Source organism: Lissotriton helveticus, chromosome 5_1 (genome assembly GCF_964261635.1).
Source record: "Lissotriton helveticus chromosome 5_1, aLisHel1.1, whole genome shotgun sequence".
NCBI lineage: Eukaryota > Metazoa > Chordata > Amphibia > Caudata > Salamandridae > Lissotriton > Lissotriton helveticus.
Genome location: NC_136065.1, coordinates 40,575,191 through 40,600,144, shown reverse-complemented (window position 1 = coordinate 40,600,144; position 24,954 = coordinate 40,575,191). Strand labels below are relative to the sequence as shown.

General features: G+C 43.7%; 1 protein-coding gene across 1 annotated transcript in view; it reads left to right on the top strand.

Moving 5' to 3' along the window:
- LOC144752933 (butyrophilin subfamily 2 member A1-like) overlaps positions 1-24,447 on the top strand; it is a 367,375-nt gene extending 342,928 nt beyond the window's left edge. The window contains exon 11 of the mRNA XM_078640750.1: positions 23,653-24,447. Within this exon, the coding sequence (XP_078496876.1) occupies positions 23,653-24,164 (512 nt within the window). The 3' untranslated portion in view covers positions 24,165-24,447. The remainder of the gene's footprint in view (positions 1-23,652) is intronic.
- Positions 24,448-24,954: the final 507 nt, after the last annotated feature.

Sequence of the window (24,954 nt, the reverse complement as noted above, 5' to 3'; positions counted from 1 at the left end):
TTGAAAACACACACCGCAGTTATCCCCTTAACCGCAGTGCCTAATTGTATTAAGAACTCAGTCCTAGAGATCGAGGAAGAAAACAAATCCACCTCTGGCTCAAAAGTGGTTCAAGACCTATTCCCTATCTTCATGTCTGAAAATAAAAAAGATCCTATGGATTTTAAACATGAGGTAAAGGTAAAAAATGGCAAACACAGAAACAATAAAGGGAATAAAAGGAAAACAATTCGAAAATACAGGAAGAAAAGGCAGCGTCGGATAATCTTTCAAAATTCTTTGGCTGCTCTGGAGAACGAAGAAATCGACTTGGATCCCACTTCTACATCCTCAAAGGCGGAAATTGAATTGAACTCACTCATCTCTACATCTTTAAAGGTCGAAAGTGAACTGTGTCCGCCAACGTCTTTGGAAGTTATGCCACAAATGGGGGGTCCTCTTCCAAGCCTTTCTCCACCGACTACGGTTGGAGCTCCAATCCAATATCCATCTGGGGCCCTTAACCCCTTGGCCCCTCCTTTCCTTGCAGCCTTGGAGATTGGAGACCGCTCCCTCCCGGATCGCCGTTTAACATCTCTAAAAGCTCCAGTGGACACTCTTGTGTTGGACTTTTTACCTTTATTTGATGTTGACCTACCCTTAAACAGAGCTTGGCTTCTTAAGTGCTTTAGCGAGATTGATAGTCTTCACCACATTCAAACTAGGGACATTGAGTTAGTTTCCCTGATGGGTGAAGTTAGGGTATCGAGTATAAGGGTTAAATTTTATTCTCCTATTATTGTAAATTTGATATTGCAGCAAGCTGAGATTTTTCAACGTACAGGTATTGATATTCTCCCGATTTTAAACCTTGGCAACACAAACCCTTCTCTTGGGAAGGTATGTAGAAGGGATGAGCAAAATGGGGTATGCTCTCCTCTTAGAGACCTGAAGATTTGGGTCTCTAAGGGAAAACGCTCGGTTTCGCAAGTGAGGCCACTTCCGCTAATTCAGAATTCCTCCTTTACAGAGGATAACAATCGGTGGAATTGGCTCCATAGTGCCTTATCTACAAAAACAAAAAATAACCCCAGATTGTTTCATCATCTTTAACACCTCACTAAAAATTATTTCTTGGAATGCGGCAGGGATTCACAGTAGCCCAGAGAAATTTGATCTCCTATTTTCACTAGGAGCTAACGTAATTTGTTTACAGGAAACTTGGTGCATTAATATGCTGGATGTTTCTAAGGATTTTTACGCCCTGGAAGTGGCTGCTGCCCCTTCCAAGAAAGGTCATGCTAGGGGGGGAATCGCTTGTTTACTATCAAATAAATTGCAATGGAGATTCTCTCATTATATCGACCCTAGTAAACTTTTCCATGCGATAACCATTGAAAACCTGTTTAATAACGGCATAAAGTCACCTATTGTAATCCTAAATGTGTATATCCCTCCAGAAGAGCGTTTTAACGTGATATTGAAGCAGGTATTCTGTTATATTGATCAAATCAAAAATGTCCCATCCCCTCCGGAAATTATGCTTGTGGGAGACTTGAACTGTAAAATTTCCAATGTTAGTTTGAAACTCTTTAGGAATAAATCTAAAGAAGAGGCGCATTTTGTTCCTCAATCACTCTTCCCTGACAAGTTAGTAACAAATAAAAGAGGGAAGATTCTGCTAAAAGAATTAGCGGCCGTCGACGGTCTTCTATTAAACGGGAGATTCCCGTCCGACGTGCCTGCAAAATTTACTCACAAATCTCCTTTTGGGTCTTCCATCTTGGACTATGCAATCGCAGACTATGGTTTGTTTCCTTTTATTCAGGATCTCAAGATCATACCTACTTCTCTGAGTGATCATAGCATATTGTTTATAACTATTTCTTTAAATCCCATGACCACTGCATCTTGGTCTCTTAACGGCAGTGATGCTGCCTTCCACACTTCTTCGGGAAGGTGTTTCTGGAATCCTTCCGCCATTAATGGGATACAGGATTTTCTATCTGATACCCTATTAGTATTAAATGAGTGGCGTGGGAACGAAATAGTATACTTTGAAGAATTTATGCGAAACATCATCTTTTATGCTAAAAAAACTTCCCGATCCAGAAAAGGGGTAGTGGTCCCTAGTATACTGCGTATCCTGAACAAGGAAATAAATAATCTAGTCCGTGAACAATATCTAGATAGAGTCATGGAACGTGAAAAAGAAATTTCCAGGCTAAAAAGAAAGAGATGTAGACTCAAGCTAAAAATAAAAAAGGTAAGGGAGGACAATGTTTGGATCAACTTGAGGGAATCTGTTGTTCATGGTAGGATTAGAGAATTTTGGGCAATAATCGGTAAGGGGTGCGGTTCTAGACTAAGTCCCTCTCCTATCCCTATAGCGGAAGAGGTATGGATTACTTATATCCGGGATCTTTATGCAGGGAACGGGACTACAGGTGATGTTACTGTCATAGATGCTACTCCTGAAGGTCTCATCAATTACCCCACAGAAGAAGAAATTGAGATGGCTATAAAAAACATGCGTGTCTCTGGGGCAATGGGCCCTGACGAACTCCCCATGACGGTCCTGAAACAGGATCCTTCAAGGTGGAGTAAAATCCTGTACCCTCTGTATAAAGCCTGTTTTTTGTCTAAAACGGTACCTGCCTCCTGGAGGGGAAGTATCTTGGTCCCTATTTTTAAGAAGGGAACTAGGGATTGCCCCAGTAATTATCGTTTGATTGCTCTCCTCGACTCCATCGGAAAGGTCTTTGCGAAATGCCTTCTAAATTTTCTCTCCGTTTGGGTAGAGGAGAATAACATCTTGCCGTTTGAACAGACTGGCTTCCGTAGGGACCACGGTACGTTAGATAACCTCACCGCTCTCCATGTGGTTACAGATAAATATGTCCAGGTGAGAGGAGGGGTAGTGTATGCCCCTTTTATTGATTTCTCCACAGCGTTCGACAAAGTTGACCGTAGAACGCTGTGGAGAAAATTGGCAGCGCTTGGTCTCCCATCCTATTTGTTGGAGCTGGTGCGGGCTCTTCTTACAGAGACCTGGTGTAGGGTCATGTTGGGGGGCGAAAGGGGGCTTTCTTATTTAATTCCATCTTTGAATGGCCTTAAACAAGGCTGTTTACTGGCTCCCCTTTTGTTCTCCTTATACACGGCAGATCTACCCGCCGCCTTGTCTGCCAGAGAGGGCATCGCCCCGGTGGTGGGGGGGACCTCTATATCCTGCCTGATGTATGCCGATGATGTTCTTATTCTTGATTTGACTCCTAAAGGACTTGCAAATCGGCTACATGCTCTTCATGCCTTTGCTGTAGCCCATTGCATGAGGATCAATATTACCAAAAGTAAAGTTATGTGTATAGCTGGTAAGAAGAAGTGCCGATCGGTAGAGTTTGGTTGGTTTATTGGGGGCCAAAAATTGGAGGTTGTAAAGTCCTATACCTTCCTGGGAAAAATCATCACGGCTAACTTGAGTGAGAGGCTCCATATAGAGCATTGTTCACGCAAAGCTCTTGCCCATGGCAAAGGTTTAAATTCCCAATACCAGGCAACGGGGAAACGGCACTTCCCGAGCTTATTGGAAGTGTATAGATCTAAAATCCCCGCAACAATACTGTATGGCATCGAACTTATAGAGGTGAAAAATTGGGACTTTTGCCATAGGATTGAGGGGAAACTTCTTAGATCTCTTTCTTCCCTAAATACTGCGTGCTCTTTGGCCGCTTGCAGGCTCGACTTTGGTCTTAGGAGTAGTTGGGTACAGGGATTATGTGCCCTTGTAAGATGGGTGGCCTGCCTTGCTAGAGCGGAAGTAGGGACTATGAGAGCTCTCCTCAGAAGTGAATTATTGGGTAATTTTAACGAGTTTTCTCAACTTGTATGTAATTTTAGAAAAGCTGTAACCCTTCTAAAATTAGATGAAAACGCTTTGTTTTTGTACTCTCCCCTACAGTTAAAACTCGTTTTAAAAGCAGCCTCGTGGGACCTATGTTTTCACTCTGATAAAAAATTAATTTGTGGAAAAAGGAACGTAGACCTTCTCCTTAATTCCATTGTGATGAAGCTACCTCAACCCTATGTTATATGGATCCTACCGCATGGTATTCGTAGATTTTGGTTTCTTTTACGTTACGATTTAATACCTTTAAATCTACTGTTATCTAAATGGTATGGCTCCTCTGCTTTGTGCAATCTATGTAAATTGAATATCCAGGACTGTATGCATGTTTTACTGATTTGCCCTGCGCTCCGTAAATTGCGCTCCAGATGGTTAAAAGTTATTTATCTCCGCCTCGGCATCGTCACTTTGAACGGCTTTCTTCATGCACTTTACTGCCCTCCTAATGAAATGTTCTGCTTCTATATTTTTAACTTTTTTTAAGGTTTTTTAGCTATTTATTAATATGTCCCTGGAGATGTTTTGTCTTTCTGACCTTTTGTAGTTTTGTTTTGCATGTCAGTTTTGTATTTAACCTTGTTTCTTTAATGGCATATTTTTGCAATGTATTCGTTCTGTTTTTATTCTGTATATTGTATGTGGCCCTCTTCTGAGAGCCAAAACATAATAAATAAAATGGATTGATATACACACGTATCATTGTGCACATCAGCACTGATTTTTCTAATATCAGCATTAATACAGTGTACTGACAGATATAGTAAACCATGGAGTAACTGTCACTCTGTACCACCTCATACAGTGTACTGACTAGTACGGTATACTTTCTAGTAGCTCTGTCACTTGGTTACATCTAATACAGTGTACTGACTAGTGCACTATACCTTTCTAGTAGTTTTGGCGCTATATTCCATCTAATACACTGCACTGAATAGTCCAGTATACCTTCTAATAGTTATGTCATTCTGTACTATCTAATGCAGTGTACTGACTAGTACAGCATACCTTGGAGTAGCTCTGTTACTCTGCACCACCTGAACTGACTAGGACAGTATGCCTCCTAGTAGCTCTGCCACTCTATTCCATCTAATACAGTGTACTGACTAGTACAGCATACCTTAGAGTATCTGTGTCACTCTGTACCATCTAATACAGAGTACTGACTAGTACAGCATACCTTAGAGTATCTGTGTCACTCTGTACCATCTAATACAGAGTACTGACTAGTACAACATACCTTAGAGTATGTGTCACTCTGTACCATCTAATGCAGCGTACGGACTAGTACAGCATACCTTAGAGTATCTGTGTCACTCTGTACCATCTAATACAGAGTACTGACTAGTACAGCATACCTTAGAGTATGTGTCACTCTGTACCATCTAATGCAGCGTACGGACTAGTACAGTAAGCCTACTAGTAGCTCTGTTACTCTGAACCATTTAATGCAGTGTACTAACTAGTATAGTATACCTCCTCATAGATTTTAGCTCTGTCACTCTGTAAGATCTAATGCAGTGTACTCAGTAGTCCAGTATACCTTCTAGTAGCTATGTCAGTCTGTACTATCTAATACAGTGTACTGATAGTACAATATATCATGGAGTAGCTCAGTTACTCTGCACCATCTGATACAGTGTACTCACTAATACAGTATACCTTTTACTAGCTCTGTCGCTCAGTTACATCGAATGCAGTGTACTGACTAGCACAGTATACCTTCTGTAGGAAAGTGCCTCTGACATGGTTAACCCCCCACAATTTGCCTAACGTCTGATGTAATTTCAACTGTAAGTGCACTGAATCACTGCTGACCAGGTTTCCAGTGCAAGATCTCGTTTTTTCTAAAACTGTACCACGATTTGCACACATTCTGTTGCCTTTGTAAGCTCCAGTAAAAGATACTCCCATTACCCAGGGCATAAGGACAGAAGAAGGTCTCCTAAGGACCCCACACCCAGATCCTGTGGTGCTATCACTGGCCGAGTGCCAAGGTGCAGGGTAAACCAAAGAGACGACATGGCACACAGCCCTATGAGCCATGCCAACACCACACTGTGCAAGATATAGGTAAGCATGCCCTACTGCAGGCCTTTTTGCCCTAAGGCTGTGTGCACTATACACTATGAGAGGGCCCACCAGCATGAGCAGATCGGGCCCTACAATATCCACTCCATGCTGGCAATTGCAAGTGAACAGGGAAGCCATAGAGAATACATGGGCTGGATACTCGTGAACACAAAGTATCGAGCTTCGTGATGGCTTCACTGATTTCTAAGATGTTTGGTACCTAACATCTTGTCTTAATAACTCTGTGCTGATGCCAGTATTGGATTTATTAATACATTCACACAGGAGACCCTACCAGAGGGTCCCCTGAAACCTACCCAACACTGGTGTTGTCCCGGGCTCGTTTTAGCCAGCCTGCCATCACCAGACTTGTTTCTGGAACCCTGGGTAGAAATCCAGAGCTCTCCAAATCCATAACCAGTGCCTGTTCTGGGCAGAGGTGATCAATCCTTACCCCTCTTCATGATCTGCCTTGGTGGAACTGGAAACTTTAAAGGACATGCAGCCTTTAAACCCTGCCCCCAGCTTCTGCTGTTAGAAGCAGATTGCCTCCCCGCAGTCTTGCTCCACTTTTGGCAGAAGGACTGGCCCGGAAAATTTGGTAAAATAGGATGTGGGTCTACCTTCACCCTGAACCACCCCTCAGGTAAAGCAGACGAGGTAGACCCCACTCTTTACTATCCGACCTTTTGTCAATGGAGATATTAGCCAATTAGAAGTCAGGTATGCCCAGCCCCACTTGAGGTGATCATATAGAGGTTGTAGATACCGTACAGGTAGATATACCATTGGATACTTCCTGGCTTATTGACTGACGCTAGAAACAGCCCCACTCCAGAGAGCTGTACCCTCTTGCAGGTGAGTCAGATGGCATACTGCAGCAACATTTGCATGGCCTCCTACTCCTTGACAGTCTGCTCTGCATCACATCTGTGAGCAGCCCGATGCTATTGAACTTCAAACTCCTTGGCGAAATCCTCTTTCCAGTGACGGCAAGGGTATCTGAGTCAGCAGTCCTCCACTATCCTAATCTACACTGCTTTCCAGCAACTGCGACCGCTCGGTTGGCGATGTTCAGCATCCATTGACCTACAGAGATATGCTGTTGGAGGCCAATATGGTAGCTGTGTTGGTGGTCTACTGAACTCTATTCAAACCATAAGGTTCTTTTGCTTTTTCCGACGACTTCAATGGTAAATATCTGAAGGTATCAACAGCCGAGGGCCCAGATACCAAAAATATTGCATACTTTGAACAGCACTTCATTTTCTCTCTGTGATTGAAAGCCTACAAAGTATTTGTTCAAAGTATCGAACTGTATAAAGTATTTTTCCGATTTGAAGTCTTGCTTATCAAAATATATATAAAGATAAGTGTTATTTTTATACAAATTAGTCTTGTACATATTCTAGATTGTGTGTATCATTAATTGTCTCTGTGAGTACAACAAATGCTTTACACTGTCCTCTGATAAGCCTAAATGCTCACCCACTCTATCACAAAAAGAGAGATAGTATTATCTACGTACAGCCTCTATCTTCCTCTGGGGATACCTTGCACTCTCTACACAGTGTACTTCATTTTAGTACACTGTGCAGACAGGCAGTATCTTACACCTGCTAATAGCTCTGTCATTCTGAACCATTCATTACAGTACACTGACTAGCACAGTTTACCTTGGAGTAGCTCTGTTACTCTACATCCTCTAACACAGCGTACTGATTAGTATAGCATAGCTTGGAGTAGCTCTGTCACTCTGTACCATCTAATGCAGTGTACTGACTTTTATAGTACACTTTGGTGTAGCTCTGATACTCAATACCATCAAATAAATTGTACTGATTAGTACGGTATACCATGGAGCAGCCCTGAAACTCTGTGCCATCTAATACAATGTGCGGACTAGTACGAGATACCTTGGAGTAGCTGTGTCACTCTGTACCTTCTAATTAAGTGTACTGACTAGAACGGTATAGTTTGGAATAGCCCTGCCACTTTGTACCATCTAGTAGTGTACTGAGTAGTATAGTACACCTCTGAGTAGCTCAGTTACTCCTTACCTTTTAATACAGTGGACTTATTAGTACAGTATAGGAAACATCTTTTACCCCACAGTCTTAACAATGGCATGCCTTTACAACGCAGTCCCTACCCCGACCACGCTTTCCTGTACCACTCAAGTCGATACAATGACTTGTTTTAGGAAATGCTGTGTTGGACTGGTGTTGGATATTATGTCCAACACCTTCTCTACTGATGCACAAACTGGAGTTGGAATAGTAATTTATATTATTCCCAAGTGCAACGCCCCCTAATGACTTGCGTGGTAAATTAATGAGTGGTAACATTGCAGTCGGGGTAGTGACTACATCTCTGCCATTCTGTACTATCGAATGCATTGTACTGACAAGTAATGTATACCTTCTAGTAGGTCTGTCATTCCATGCCTTCTAATACAGTGTACTGACTTATAAGGTATGCCTTTTAATAGGTCTGCCATTCTGTGCCATCTACTACAGTATACTGCTTATTACAGTATACTGTGGAGTACGTCAACCATTCTGTACCCTCTATTAAAGTGGACAGATTAGTACAGTACACCTTCTAGAAGGTCTGTCACTCCATTCGATCTAATACACTCTACTGACTAGTACAGTATGCCTTCTAATTGCTCTGTCATTCTGTACCCTCTAGCACAGTGTACTGACTAGCACAGTGTGGTATATAAATAAATAATACCGGATCTAGGTTTTACTGGACATAGCAATAACAGATAGCTCAATAAATAAGAGTCAAGATTCGAGGTAGTAGGAGTTTGCAGGGTTTAATACAGCATAAAGGACAGGAACAGGACAACCTGCACGGGAACGGGATGGCAGCGCTGCCGGGGCAGGATCAGAATCGGCGTAACCTTTAATAACAGTACACAACATATATATACTAAAACAGTTACATTACAATGCATACAATAGGCGGAGCAGTGGGTGTGGTCAATAGCAGTCGCGAAAGATAAGGCATAAAAGTGGGTGTAACAGGGCGTATACATAGACATGTGATGTAAACGTAACAGAATATGTCATAAATGGGGCGGAAACATGGAGGGGGCTACCTAAGGAGCCGGGACCTCTAACCTAATGGTGCGCGCAAACTGACAATGACGTGTTACTAGGAGAAGCTGGGGGCTATGAACTCTGTGCTAGGAGTAGAGACTGAAGTCTGGAGAGTCAGGGCGACATGTACTTAAACCCTATCTAGTATCTAATGTTTAGAGAACATGTTGATAGAATCCAAAAGTTATCGGGGTAAAGGCTAACAGACTCTAAGACTGGAGCATGCATTATTCTACATGTAGTGCGTGATGAAGAATATTAAATGACCATTAAATGCAGTATTTTTCTTACATGGAGACGTAAAGGCTAGACAATGACGGAAACTATTGATGCGACTCAGTAGCTTAGGAATGCAGAGAAGGAGGGCTGGACTGATAACTAGAATCATAACATACTCTTGGCAGACTCGTAGGCAGAGCCAGGCTGAGCCGGGCACTGTGAGGCAGGAAGTAAGTGAAGGGTCAGGAATACAGGTGGGGGCTGTATCGCTCCTCAGCGAGGGCTCTGGAGACTGAAGCTGAATCTGGTGTCCGGGCCCTTTTGAGGCCTAGAAACGGGGACTTTACAATGAAATAACGTGCACACTGAGAAACGTGGCAACGCAATTTTACATAGGCCTGATATTCGTAGTATTCACGAGAACTGGAAACTGGCATACTAGTGATGGACACAACTATAATTGCGTCTTTAATCAAACATGGGGGATACATATGCATATTTAATCATGCACACATAACATAAGATGGAGGACACGTAGGGACACAGAACATGACAAAATTTACTTTTCCACATTCCCTCCTTGTCACTACGTTTCCATCAGGAAACATCAATATTCATGATACCATCTATCATTTCATACAGTATCATTTGCTCGTCTCGAATTTTCTTGGAACTGGATTTAGGACGGGACTTGGGACTAGGAATACAAGAGGTAGCACAAATGCCGCAAATCGCAGGGCCACATTGTAAACAGAGGCAGCAACTGAATATGATCGCTACTGCAATACCTAGAAATAACAATACTTTCCATCCCCAGGCGGAAATTATATTCCAGAACCAACCGGACCATGTCCAGGTGCCTGGATTCTGGTGTAACATATGGGCAATATTATGGAGTCTGGTTATAGCTGAATAAACAGACGGTGCGTTATTAGGAATGAAAATGCAGCAACTAGATCCGATGACTCTACATGCCCCGCCCCTATCGGCCAGTATGACGTCAAGGACGAGACGATTCTGGAGCACGACAATTCTCATAAAGGATTGCTCTTCAGTTAAGTTACCTAGAGCAGAAGTAGTCTCAATCACTACTGCTTCAAGTGTTCTGGTTAATCTATGTATCAGTTTACTATTTACAACAGTACCTAAGTAGGGGAAGACACCTTTATTGATATCTATGTATTGTTCTAGAGCAGTTTCAGTATAATCGACAATCGGGAGATTTCTCTTGTGTCTAGTATGTACTAGATGGGAATTCCTATGATAGTCAGGTGGGGCTAGGAAAACTGGTGGCAGTAGGAAGGCAATGTAACAGGTTCCCTCCCAATCGAGGGGCAGACGAACATATGCGGTCTGACCACAAACAAAATAAGAATGACGTGAAGCTTTGAAAATAGATTTCCCACTGTCACTATACTTGACAATAGTAGTACAATCACTATGGCCTACATGTACGGAACCATTATTTCGGACACATAATTCACCTTTGACTGGTAATACTGACATAGCAGGTAAGTCTGGAGTAGAATCAGACTGAACATTCAGGACCATGAAATTCGAAGAATAATTACCTAAATTATAAACTTCATTTTCTAGATCTAACCCTGTTCTGTGGGGAAGACCTTGCTTGTCTGGAAAACATGTACTGTTCAGAAAAGACATATCTGTTGAGGATGACGTTAACGTGGACCATGCTCCACACGAACCATTATGTGAAAATGGATAAGGAAAGAGTGGCAGAACTCCCTTCGGTGTCTGGAAAGGGGGGAGTCGACCACACACCCAACAATTAGTGGCATTGCTGGTCTGGTGTGAATAATGTAACATGCGGATAAAAGAATTATTACGCATAGCAAGACGATAAGAGAGTTCATGAGGAGGCAGATCACTAAACGTGTGCTCTACTGTAGCAATAGCAGACTTATTTACATGAGAAACTGAAAAACACAAATAAAATGCATAACTGGTGCAGGAAATCATAATGCTAAAATATAGCAGAAAACATAAAATAATAGTGCAACTTTTAGAGTTCTCACTAACTCTCTCTCTGTGGGGGTCTATTATATACATGTCAGAAACCGGTCTAACCGTTTCACCTAGGGGAGGACTTAGACAATCAAACTGGCTGACTTATTTTACTAGACCTTAGTTTAAGCTTATACTCCTGTTGCGGAGTTTTCTCTAACAGGGAAGGGTTCGTAGCAATGTCTTTTGCGGGACAGTCCTTAAGAATAGTACTTTGGCAGTTTTTAGGATCCTCGGAAATGTTTTTTGAAACTGGTTTCAGTCCATAAAACTTTTTTAAATGCGACAGATGCACCCAGCCTTTTCTGCCCTCCAACTTCACGGCTGTACGGGTGGTTAGGAGGACCAGTCGGGGTTCCTTCCAGCGAGGCTCCAGCGGACTTGAACGATCAAAATTCCGGACAAGAACCATGGATCCGGGAACGATTTCATGCGGTGCCACCTCGGTATTGTCTGGAAATGCGGCGGCAACCTGTGAACGACAAGAGTGTAGGGCAGACATCAAGGAAGCTAGGTAATCTGTCAGCATATTACTTGAAACATCGGTAATACTTCTGGGTCTAGGTGTACCCCACATATTAGGGGGGCGGCCGAAAACGACCTCGTACGGGGACAGACCTGATCTGGAATGTGCGACCATGCGCATATAAAACAAAGCAACTGGCAGGGCTACTAGCCAGTCCACACCTTTCTCTTTACATACTTTTGCAATTCGGATTTTCAGGGTCTGATTATGTCTCTCTACGAGACCGGCTGCTTCTGGATGGCGTACACAATGGAACTTCCACTGGTACCCTAACAAAAGGGAAATATGTTTCATGAGCTCAGATGAGAATGGCTGGCCGTTGTCAGAATATACGACTCTAGGGAGTCCGTAGCGGGGGAAGAATTCACGAACCAACTGCTTGGCAGTGGTTGCGGCTGTGTAATCTGGGACTGGATATGCCTCTGTCCACCTGGACAAAGCGCATACAACTACAAGGACATACTTGAAACCTCGACATCGCTCCATCTGAATATAATCCATCTGGAGGAATTCAAAAGGGTGGTCAGGGGGCTGGAATCCACCTTGTTCCACCGGGACACTTTTACCTGGATTAAACTGGCAACATATCATACAGGTACGGACTTTCTGCTTGGCTGCAGCTCGTAAATGCTTGTTGAACCAAATGTTCTGGATACTGTCTAACATAGCTTTTTCTCCTAAATGTGCTGGACTATGTGCGGTATTGATAATGACTTGAACCATAGAGTCGGGGAGAAACCATGTGGCTTTACCCTTCGTTACCCATCCCTGATCTGTCTGGACCCCTCCTTGTTCGGACCATTTCTTGATTTCGTCGGGAGTAGCATGTAACTGGATATCTATGACATCTTGAGTGGGGTCCTTAACTGTCATACAGGTAGTTGGATCTGGAGTGTGTGTCGGTGTCTTATTAACTGGAATGTCTGGTGTCTGTGCTGTAAGCTTGGCTGTGCGATCTGCTAGATCATTACCTTGGGAAATAGTGTCAGTAACTTTCGTATGTGCTTTGCATTTCATAATAGCAATAGATGTCGGTAAATGTATGGCATCTAACAGAGCTTGAATAAGGAGACCATGCTGAATCTTGGTTCCATGAGAAGTCATAAAACCTCTCTCCTGCCAGAGCACTCCAAAGTCGTGTACGACTCCAAATGCGTAACGTGAATCTGTGTAAACATTAACTTTCAGGTTCTTAGCGTGTATGCAGGCTTGTGTCAGAGCAACTAGCTCTGCTGCTTGAGCGGACAGAGTGTCAATACGGTGTGTTTCAATAACTTCAGTGTCAGTAGTCACAGCATACGCGGCTACTAGTTCTCCTGTACTTGTTCTCATACATGAACCATCCACATAAAGTGTCAGGTCAGGATCTGATAATGGAATATCTGTCAGATCTTGTCTTGGCTTAGTCATAGTATTAACTACTTCCACACAGTCATGTGTGGCGGGATTTGAATTTACTGATGGTAACAGTGTAGCAGGATTTAAAACGTTGCAGCGTCTGATTTCTATGTGTGGCTGGAACAGTGTCAATTCATAACCTGTTAAACGTGCAATTGTCAAGTGCTGAGTCTGTGTTCGGTTTAAAAGGACTTCCACGGAGTGTGGAACTTGTACTGTCAAGGAATGTCCTAATACTATGGAATCACTTTGTCTGATAGCTAGTGCTGTGGCTGCAACTGACTTGAGGCACGCAGGCAGAGCCTGGGCTACAGGATCTAGTGTGCTCGAAAAATAAGCACAGGGCTTGTATTGTCCTGCTTGATCTTGTGTGAGAACAGATAATGCTGTACCTTCACGTTCAGTGACGAAAAGTGTAAAAGGCTTACTGTAGTTCGGTGTAGCTAGAACTGGAGCTTGGCATAGGGCTTTCTTTAACTCATTGAAACTAAGTGTATGTTCAGAAGTCCAAGGGAGAACAGTCGATACGGCTGCCTCCTGTGTCGTTAACTGTATCAGTGGCTTGGCTAGAAATGCATACTGAGGAATCCATTGCCTGCAGTAAGAAGTGAGGCCAATAAAAGCACGTACCTCCTTCTGGGTCTTGGGTTGAGGAAGACTCGCTATTAACTGGATACGGTCAGGTGTCAACTGCCTACCCCTCTTGGACAGCAAGTGGCCTAAATAGATCACTTGCTGGACACAGAATTGAAGCTTCGAAGGGGACACCTTGTGCCCCATCTCGGCAAGGAAATACAAGACTGTAAGGGATGCTCGCTCGCAAGCACGTTCAGAACGGGCTGTGATCAGTAGATCATCGACATACTGGAGCAGGGCAGTGTCAGTTGGCATGTGAATATTGTCTAGTTGTCTCTTGAGTGCTTGACTGTAAATACTAGGACTTTCTGTGAAACCTTGAGGAGCGCGTGTGAACATATAGCTCCTTCCATTTAAACAAAATCCGAAAAGAAACTGGCTGTCTGGATGAATGGGGACACTGAAAAACGCGTTCTTGAGGTCTATGACTGAAAAAAATGAGGCTTCAGAATCAATGGCTGTCAATAGGGAAGAGATATCTGGGACAACTGGGTACTGGGGAATGATACATTTATTAAGCTCTCGGAGATCAATCACTAATCGATATACTGGGGGTGCATTTGGATCAGTACGTTTCATGACAGGAATGATCGGAGAATTACATACATTGGAGTCAGTTTCTACAACTACTCCTTGAGCCATGAGCTCGTCAATAATTTTGGATAAGGCTGCTACAGCCTCAGGTGGCAATCTGTACTGTCTGATTCGTGGCAGGACTACACCTGGCTTGAGAGTCACACGATGGGGTGTGATTTGCATATAACCAACATCAGTTGGACCTTGTGCCCATAGATGCTGCGGAACATTAGACAATCTCGGATCAAAATCTCGTAATACATAGTGACCCTTGAAGTCACGTAAGAACAGTCGTATTCCCTCTGGGGAGCAGCAAATAACTGCACCTAATTCTTTCAGTGTTTTAATACCTAACAGATTTTCTGGGCATGACTTTGTAAGTAACAGATCAGTAGTGCGGGACAATGGACCTACTTCTAGAGTAACTGGCTTTGATATCTCATTTATAATAGGCTTTCCTGAAAATCCAAGGGAAACATTTCTAGAGCCTGAGAGCGGAGCCCCTGGAACCTCGGCGTGACTGATGGTGGTCCTACTTGCCCCTGTATCAATCAGAAACTTTCTGTCTTTCCCTAATACTTGACTATGAACATAGGGACCCTCTTGATCTACAGGTATCTCGATGAGAGGCAAGCCTACCTCCCTCTCTAGGCTGTTTCATGAATATGGCTGATATTCTGGATACTCGGACAGCGCATACTGGTACATCTGCTGTGTAACATGCTGTGTTGCAGCAATAGGCTGCGGTGCTGTAACTGTCTGTTGTGCATTCTGTGGCTGAGAAGTCTGTGAAACTTGTTCTTGTCTAGGCGGACGTGCTCTTTCTTTAGTCTTACCAGTAGCTATGTTATGTTTCAGAACTGCACACTCGTTTATAAAATGACCTGGCTGTTTACAGTAATTGCATGTCCCTTTAACGGGAACTGCAGGATGACTGGCTTGATTCGTACCCCTCTTCTGACTGTCTTGAGGAACAGATTGTGCAACTAGTACTTTCATTTTCGTGTCTTTCATACGTTTTCTCTCATGATCTTGCTCTTCTCTGATTCTATTCTGGTGGTATTGAAGCATCTGTAACATCTGGGACGGGGTATTAGCTTGCCAGGTACTTTCGACTTTCAAAACTCGGTTCTTAACTTGTGGACTTGAATTCTCAACTAATTTAGTAACAAAAAGATGAGGGTATGACTCGCTACTTGTCTTGAGGCCACTGTTAATACTAAAGCATTTCTCAAATCTAGAATAAAAATCACTAGTGTCTTCATCTTGTTTCTGTTTACAGGCTGAGATTGCATCCCAGTCTTCCTTTTTAGTGGTTAATAATCTTGGCAAAACTTGTATTAACAATTCTGGTAATTCTTTACATTTTTCTCCAAGACCGGTACCTGGTACTCGTATCTTATCTTCAGCTTCTAGAACTGCCCAATCGATCTTTTTCTCTCCCACCTCCCAATCTTTTTCCTTGAGTTTTTCATATACCCCTGCGGGCAACAGGACCTTTAACATTTTAATTATATCTGGATACGTGTATTCTCCCATACGGAGCATGTCTTTTAATTCTCGGTGGAACCCTGCTGGATCTTTATCATGACAGGGAATTAATTTCTTCATCTCTAAGAGTTCCATCTTTGTGATCGGAGTGTAAACAAACACTCGTTGCATTTCACCATCTGTTGTCCTGACTGGGTGTACTTCTCGTAACGGATTCTGTCTGTCTATGTAAAAGGGTTTACTTTCTGGGGGTGAGACATGAACAAAATGCGGGTTCAAAAACATACTATATTTGTGGCGCTGTTCTAGAATGATACTAATTAAATCGGTACCTAGACCTTTCCATCTATACTGGAGTAACTCGTTCAGGACATCGTGTAACGGACCTGGATCAGAATGTTGACCCTCATACAGAGTAATGAGGTGTTGGATCATATACATACCCACCAGTCGCTGCTCGGCTGGGGGCAGTTTCAGAAACATTTGTGCCACTATTTCGTCTGGAAAAGTGGTAGAATCAGTAATCCATCGGACTGCTGATCGGGCTAGTTCTTGTTAATGCATGGTACTTAATTCACTGTAACCGATTCGTGATTTCAGAATGTGATCGGTAGCTTGAAATACTTGTTCTAGAGAACCTTGTTCTGGTGCTGGATGATGTAAAACTGACTTGTGTTCTAGGCGCAAATGGCGATCTGGAAATCTAGATTTTCCTACATACGCTATTCTAGCGGGATTCTCGTCCTCTACCTCTTCAGTAGAGTCATTTTCCTTCTCGCTTACTTGTGCTGCTTTACGTTGTTCGTGTAACTTTAGTATTTCCTTACGAATTTTCTTGTACATACTCTCTATACTACTGATAGTCTTGTGCTTACCCTCGGCTATATTATCACTCCACCTTGTCAGGATTCTCATTTCGGCCGGATCTTTAGTCGGGTAATCTTGTTCTCTTATTAGACAATTAATCAGAAACTTTAATATCATGAGCTGGATCTCAGCTTTCCTTTGAGACATGGCTTCGCCAATACTTTCTGGATCATTCCCTGTACGGATGAAACGATATATTCTGTCTAGATCTTCTTTCATGTCAGGTAGGGTGTCCAAATACCCGGTCACCCGTCTTACACGGATGGAATATATTACTGTACTATCATCACCTGCAACTGGATCATAGCGGCATTCAGTAAGAGCTCGTCGGATTTCTGCAACGGACTTAAATTTGGGCGTACGCTGTAACGCACATTCATGTAACTCGGCCAACGTTCTACGTTGGTGTGGCGGCGGGGTACCAGGAGGACCTCCTCCTGCGGCCCCTAAACTGGAATCGTCGACTGACATTCTTCGTGCTGGCAGAGTGGCGGGAAGTTGTAATGTAGGCTGGACCGGGGGTACCGTAGCAGGTACTCCAGTGTCTGGAGGAGCTGGATTTACATTATTTACAGGGACTGGCGGAACAGGATTCGCATATTCTGGGACTGTGTCGTCCAAATAGGACGAAATAAAAATATCAGCTGCGGTCGGTTTGTGACGTAGCTTGGTCGGAACTAATGGTGGCGGAAAATTACTGGATGCCTCCGGGGTCGCTTTTGGCAAGCCCTCGGCAAGGAGAGGGTACATACCCTTAATGAGGGCATTCCTCTGTCTGTCTGATTGTTCTGTTTTAACTCGTTCACCTATCTCGATCAATTCCTTTTCCTGGGCTCGTTCCAAGGATTCTCTACTTAGTTCTGACTTTCTGATTTCTTTTTCGGTTCTTTTATGAGATTCTTTGCGCCATAACTCGATGGCATCCTTCTGTGACTGTCTGGCTTTCTTTTTCCATAATGCTTCTTCTACTCTCATGATGCACTCGGCATCCCACGTACCTGATACGGGCCATCTATACTTTTCTTCTAACTCCTTGGTATACTCTACCCATAAATCTAGATATAATATGGCACTTATGCCATGCTTCTGATACATAAAATGACCTGGACTGTCCCTAGGCGGGACAGGAACTGCTGCTTCTAGCAGACCTTTTCTAGTTTTTAACTGACGTAATTTCGAGAATAAGGGCATGACTGAACTGTAATCTAGACACAATACAATACACAATGAACACGATACTTACTCCACATTCATACCACGACGTTAAAATACATGAAGAACATTTAAAATAACAGTTCGAACAGAATACTACCTGGAATACTGAAAACAGAATACATGAGTTTTCTCGAGAACAGAACTGACTAGAACAGAAACTAGATGCACTGCTGAAACAGTACGAAACTTACCGGTCTCATAAAGAGACACGTCAGGACCCGCATCCACCGAAGTGGACACTTCGTTTTGGGTCTGTGTACCACCAACCCACGGACCAGAGTCAATTAGATTGACCCTGTCTAGATACTACCCCAGCAATGGTACTCACCGGGCAGCAAGAACGGAAGGCCTCGGACTGGACTGGACTGCTTCGACGCCGGACGGACGAACTTCGGACTTCTGTTACGGGTGGGCCTCCGGATACCTCGGACCTTGGACTCTCGGCTTGGGCTCTGGTCGGGACTCGCCGCGTTCCTCCACCGCCTCGTCTGGATGCTGGACCGCCACCTCCGTCTCCTCCGTGGGCCTGAGGGATACTTGAAGCAGAAATATCTGCACGTGCACGGTATGGTTCCGTCACGGCTGCAGAGGGTCAGGGGGCCGGCGTGGCTTCACCGGCGCGTGGGGAAAGGGCAGGTCCCTATTCGGGCGCCATTATGTGGTATATAAATAAATAATACCGGATCTAGGTTTTACTGGACATAGCAATAACAGATAGCTCAATAAATAAGAGTCAAGATTCGAGGTAGTAGGAGTTTGCAGGGTTTAATACAGCATAAAGGACAGGAACAGGACAACCTGCACGGGAACGGGATGGCAGCGCTGCCGGGGCAGGATCAGAATCGGCGTAACCTTTAATAACAGTACACAACATATATATACTAAAACAGTTACATTACAATGCATACAATAGGCGGAGCAGTGGGTGTGGTCAATAGCAGTCGCGAAAGATAAGGCATAATAGTGGGTGTAACAGGGCGTATACATAGACATGTGATGTAAACGTAACAGAATATGTCATAAATGGGGCGGAAACATGGAGGGGGCTACCTAAGGAGCCGGGACCTCTAACCTAATGGTGCGCGCAAACTGACAATGACGTGTTACTAGGAGAAGCTGGGGGCTATGAACTCTGTGCTAGGAGTAGAGACTGAAGTCTGGAGAGTCAGGGCGACATGTACTTAAACCCTATCTAGTATCTAATGTTTAGAGAACATGTTGATAGAATCCAAAAGTTATCGGGGTAAAGGCTAACAGACTCTAAGACTGGAGCATGCATTATTCTACATGTAGTGCGTGATGAAGAATATTAAATGACCATTAAATGCAGTATTTTTCTTACATGGAGACGTAAAGGCTAGACAATGACGGAAACTATTGATGCGACTCAGTAGCTTAGGAATGCAGAGAAGGAGGGCTGGACTGATAACTAGAATCATAACATACTCTTGGCAGACTCGTAGGCAGAGCCAGGCTGAGCCGGGCACTGTGAGGCAGGAAGTAAGTGAAGGGTCAGGAATACAGGTGGGGGCTGTATCGCTCCTCAGCGAGGGCTCTGGAGACTGAAGCTGAATCTGGTGTCCGGGCCCTTTTGAGGCCTAGAAACGGGGACTTTACAATGAAATAACGTGCACACTGAGAAACGTGGCAACGCAATTTTACATAGGCCTGATATTCGTAGTATTCACGAGAACTGGAAACTGGCATACTAGTGATGGACACAACTATAATTGCGTCTTTAATCAAACATGGGGGATACATATGCATATTTAATCATGCACACATAACATAAGATGGAGGACACGTAGGGACACAGAACATGACAAAATTTACTTTTCCACAACAGTCTACCTTGGAGTTGCTCTGTTGTTCTGTACCATGTATTATAGTGTACATACTAGTACAGTATTCCTTCTAGTGGCGCTGTCACTCCATGCCCACTAACGCAGAATATTGACTAGTACAGTATACCTTCTAATAGCTCTGGCACTCTATTCCATCTGATACAGTGTACTCACTAGCATAGTATACCTTCTAATACCTCAGTCATTCTACACACTGTAATGCAGTGTACTGACTAGTACTGTATACCTTGAAGTAGCTCTGTCCCTCTGCATCATCTAATGCAGTGTACTGGCTAATACAGTATACCTTGTAGTAGCTGTCAGCTACTCTGTACCATTCATACAGTGTACTAACCAGTACAGCATAACATTTAGTAGCTCTGTCACTCGGTTATATCTAATACAGTGTACTGACTTATAAAGTTTACCTTCTAGTAGCTCTGGCACACTGCCCCATATAATACACTGGATTGAGTAGTACTGCTACTGTATACCTTCTAATAACTCTGTCATGCTGTACCATCTAATGCAGTGTATTGACTAGTAAAGTATACCTTCTAGTAACATTGTCATTCCATGCTATCTAATACAGTGTACTGATTAGTACAGAATATTTTCTAGTAGGTTTGTAGTTACATCTTATGCAGTGGACTGACAAGTACAGTATACCGTCTAATTGTTCCGTCACTCTGTACCATTTGTTATAGTGTACAGACTACTACAGTATATCTTGGAGTAGCTGTTAGTTACTCGGTACCTTCTAATACAGTGTACTGACTAGTACAGCATACCCTGGAGGGCCTCTGTCACTCTGTACAATATCATATAGTGTAATTAATAATGCACTATACCTTCTAGTAGCTCTGCCACTCTGTACCATCCAATGCAGTGTACTGAGTAGTACTGTAATACCTTTGAGTAGCTCTGGTAATCTGTGTCATGAAATGCAGTGTACTGAATAGTATGGTATATCTTTAAGTAGCTCTGTCACTCTGTACAATATAACGCAGTTGTCTGACTAGTACAGTACACATCTAGTACCTGTGTGACTGTACCAATGCAGTGTGCTGACTAGTACTGTATACCTTGTAGTAGCTCTGTCACTCTGTGTCATCTAATGCAGTGGACTAATGCTGAATACATTCTAGTAGTTCTCTTACTCTGTACCATCCATTATACAGTGCTCACTTGTACAGTATACCTTAAACTAACTCTGTTACTCTGTACTATCTAATGCAGTGTACTGGCAAGTACAGTATGCCTCTAGTAGCTCCAGGTGTGGCCCGTGCAGGTAACAGCTGTGGGGCGGGGTGGGTGGGATTCGACAGACTACCACAAGGAAAACTTAAATTTTAAAAAAATTCAAATTTACGTTTACCTTCTATTCATCTCTCAAATCGACCCTCCCACCCCCTCCACCGACAGCTCTTACCTGCATGGGCCATGCCTGAGTAGCTCTGTCACTCTGTTGTCTAATGCAGTGCACTGTCTAGTACAGTACACCTTCTAATAGCTCTGCCACTCTGTGCTATCTAATGCAGCATAGTCACTAGTAGAGCAAACTTCTAGTAGATCTGTTACTGTTTACCATCCAATGGAGTGTACTGATTACTACTGTATGCCTTGGCGTGTTCACCACCTATCAGCCGACGACCCTCGATCCCCTCGGCACTGCTCTTGGAGTCAGTTGCCTGCGTTTGGGTCTTTGCCTCTTCGTCCACGCTGAATGGCTCTGTCGTGGTATCGCCGTAGTCCACTTGTGCAGGGATGGATGAGTTTTTCGATGGCAAGGCCATAGGTACTTACTCATCGCCATCCTTCGCCATACAACCATCCTGTTCACCAGTCCATGTCAGCTCGCACTCCGAAGCGTAACGTGCCTTGTTTTGTAGTCCGCTGGAGTAGAATTCAATCGTTTTTCAGTATAATAGAGGGTTTGTGAGCAAAGCGTTAGGAACTCGCATCTGCCATGTTGGCTGGCTAGCCACTCCCCCATTGGAGTGGCTTTGTTGCTCTGTAACATCTAATGCAGTGTACTGACTAGTAAAGTATACTTTCGAGTAGCTCTGTCACTCTGTACCTTCTAATGCAGTGTACTGACTATTACAGTACACCTCTAGTAGCTCTATCAAGCTGAATCATCCGAGGCAGCGTACTGACTAGTACAGTATAACTTCTGGTAGCTCTGTCCCTCTGTAGCATCTAAGAGAGTGCACTAATTAGTACTGTATACCTTGGAGTAGCTCAGTCACTCTGTGGTATCTAATGCAGTGTACTGACCAGTACCATATACCTTCTAGGACCACTCTTACTGTTCAAAATCTAATATAGAGTACTGACTAGTAGAGTATGCCTTGGAATAACTCTCCTACTGTGTATGATCTAATGCAGTGCACTGAGTAGTACAGTAAACCTTCTACTAGTTCTGTCACACTTTACCATCTAATATAGTATACTGGCCAGTACAGTGCATCTTCTTGCAGCTGTGTCACTCTGTACCATCTAATGCAGTGGACTGAGTAGTACAGTATTCCTTAGAGTAACTCTGTTACTCTGTACCATCTAATACAGTGTACTGACTAGGACAGTACACATTGGAGCAGCTCTGTTACTCTGTACCATCTAAAACAGTGTATTGAATAGTACAGAATACCTTCTAGAAGCCCTGCTACTCTGCACAATCCAATGCAGTGTACTGGGTAGTACTGTATACCTCCTAGTAGCTCCATCTGAGTAATACAGTATTCCTTATAGTAACTATGTTACTCTGTACCATCTAATACAGTGTACTGATTAGTACAGTGGACTTCCTAGTAGTTCTCTTACTCTGTACTATCCAATGCAGTGTAGTGACTAGTACAGTATATCTTAGAGTAACTCTGTTCCATCTAATTCAGTGTAATGACTAGTAATGTATACCTTCTAGTAGCCCTGTTACTCTGCACCCTCCAATGCAGTTTACTGGCTAGTACTGTATACTTTCTAATAGCTCTCTTAGTCTGTACAATCTAATATAGAGTACTGAGGAGTAGGGTATACCTTGGACCATCTCTGTCGCTCTGTGCCATGTAGTGCAGTATACTGACTAGTACTGTATACCTTCTAGTAGTTCTGACACTCTGTACCATCTAATACAGTGTACTGACCAGTACTGTTTTCCTTGTAGCAGCTCTCACACTGTACAATCTAATCCAGTGTACGGACTAGTACAGTATACCTTGTAGTAGCTTTGTTACTCTCTACCTTCTAATACAGTGTACTGACTAGTACAGCATACTTTGGAGTAGCTAGTACAGTGTCCTACCTGCTGCAGAGTTCAGTCTAATGTGGTGTTATGTTGTATGCTGTATGGTGCAGTGTAGTGAGTAGTGCAGTGAGCACTGTGTGTGTGTGTGTGTGTGTGTGTGTGTAATATGCTGCTTGATGAAGTGTGGTGTTAAGTAGAATTTCCTGTCTATTTAGTGCTGTTTGGTGTAGTGTGTGCTGTAGATGAATGCACGCTGCAGTGTAGTGACTGCTATCAGCGTGTGTAGTATGGTGCGTGGTGCAGTGTAGTGGGCAGTAGAATGTCCTCTCTATGTAGTGCTGTTTGGTGTAGTGGGTGCTCTGGATGAATACGCGCTTTAGTGTAGTAAGCGCTCTAGTGCAGCGCGCTTTAGTGTAGTGAGCAGTCTAATTCCGCATGCTCCTTCAGTATGTGGTGTAAATTAATCACATGTAAAACAGAAGCAGTAATTACAGCCTTACTTTGTGTCATTAAATCTCTAATTGTGAATCTCTTCTCTGCAGTGATGGTGACTCTGGATCCTGACACGGCTCATCCAAAGCTCTACCTGTCTGAGGAGGGGAGACGAGTTAGAGACACGGGCATAGCACAGCACCTGCCGGACACCCCCAAAAGATTCACCAACTACTGCTCCTGTGTGCTGGGAAGCGAGGGGTTCACCTCCGGCAGACATTACTGGGAGGTGCAGCTGCTACAGGAGGGGACAGGGCGGAATGTGGGGGTCGCAGCAGAGTCTGTGAACAGGACGGGAGACTTCACATGGTCACCCGAGGGGGGAATCTGGGCTGTGGAGGGGTTTAGGGGTCAGTACAAGGCTCTCAGCTCCCCTGAGACCCCTCTGTCCCCTCGTGAGAAGCCCCTGAAGCTGGGGGTGTATCTGGACTACGAGGGGGGGCGGCTGTCCCTGTACAATGCTGACTCCATGGAGCTTCTCTACTCCTTCCCGCAGGCCCCCTTCACACAGAGGCTCTTCCCGTTCTTCTGTCTCTGGGGAGCAGAGCTGAGGTTGGTGTGAGCTCCCACCCCGCCTCAACTGTCATCCACGGTTTAAACTACAACATTCCAAGGAATCTTCAAACACCAACATTCAAAGAACCTTCTTCACAATGACCCTCTCAACTGTTTCCATGACAACCAGAAGCCTCACCTGAAACTATGTATCTTTTTTCCTTGTACATTTTTAAAACATGGGCAGACAATGTTTGCCATGTGAATCATGCACCAAACCGCCTGTAACATATGATAAAGTCTCTGCAGAATTAAACAAGCATTGGCATAACCAATAATTCTCGCCTTTAAGACCGTATAAATCTTTAGCCAGAGCTATTGGCTTTGGCAATGTTTCTAAGGTTTATTGTAGAGCAGTGTGGCTGCTGTGCTCCGTACTGCAAACCTGGTGTCTAGTGCAGTGACGTGGGGCAGTGGCATGGTATGGTGTGTTGTTATAAGGTGTGCGTTGGTGGGATGCATGTGGGTAGTGTGCTGGGGTGCATGTGGGTGGCATATGCATCTTTACAACACAAATCACCAACTGTAATTAGACTAGTAATGCTCATCTGCAAACTATTGAAAGGGCAATAAGGGTAAATGTAATATGCATGGCCCCATGCGTCACTCTAACTTGTTTATAATAGTAAAATATCGATTGAAAACAACGAAACTACCGGCCTGTCGGTAACTCTTACGTTTACTGTTTGTGTTTCCAAATTGTTAAATCCCTAACCACATCGATTGGCGGCCATTTCCCAGAACCCACAGTCACTCATTGCAATGATCTAGCAACTTTAAAAAAAAAGAAATCTCTG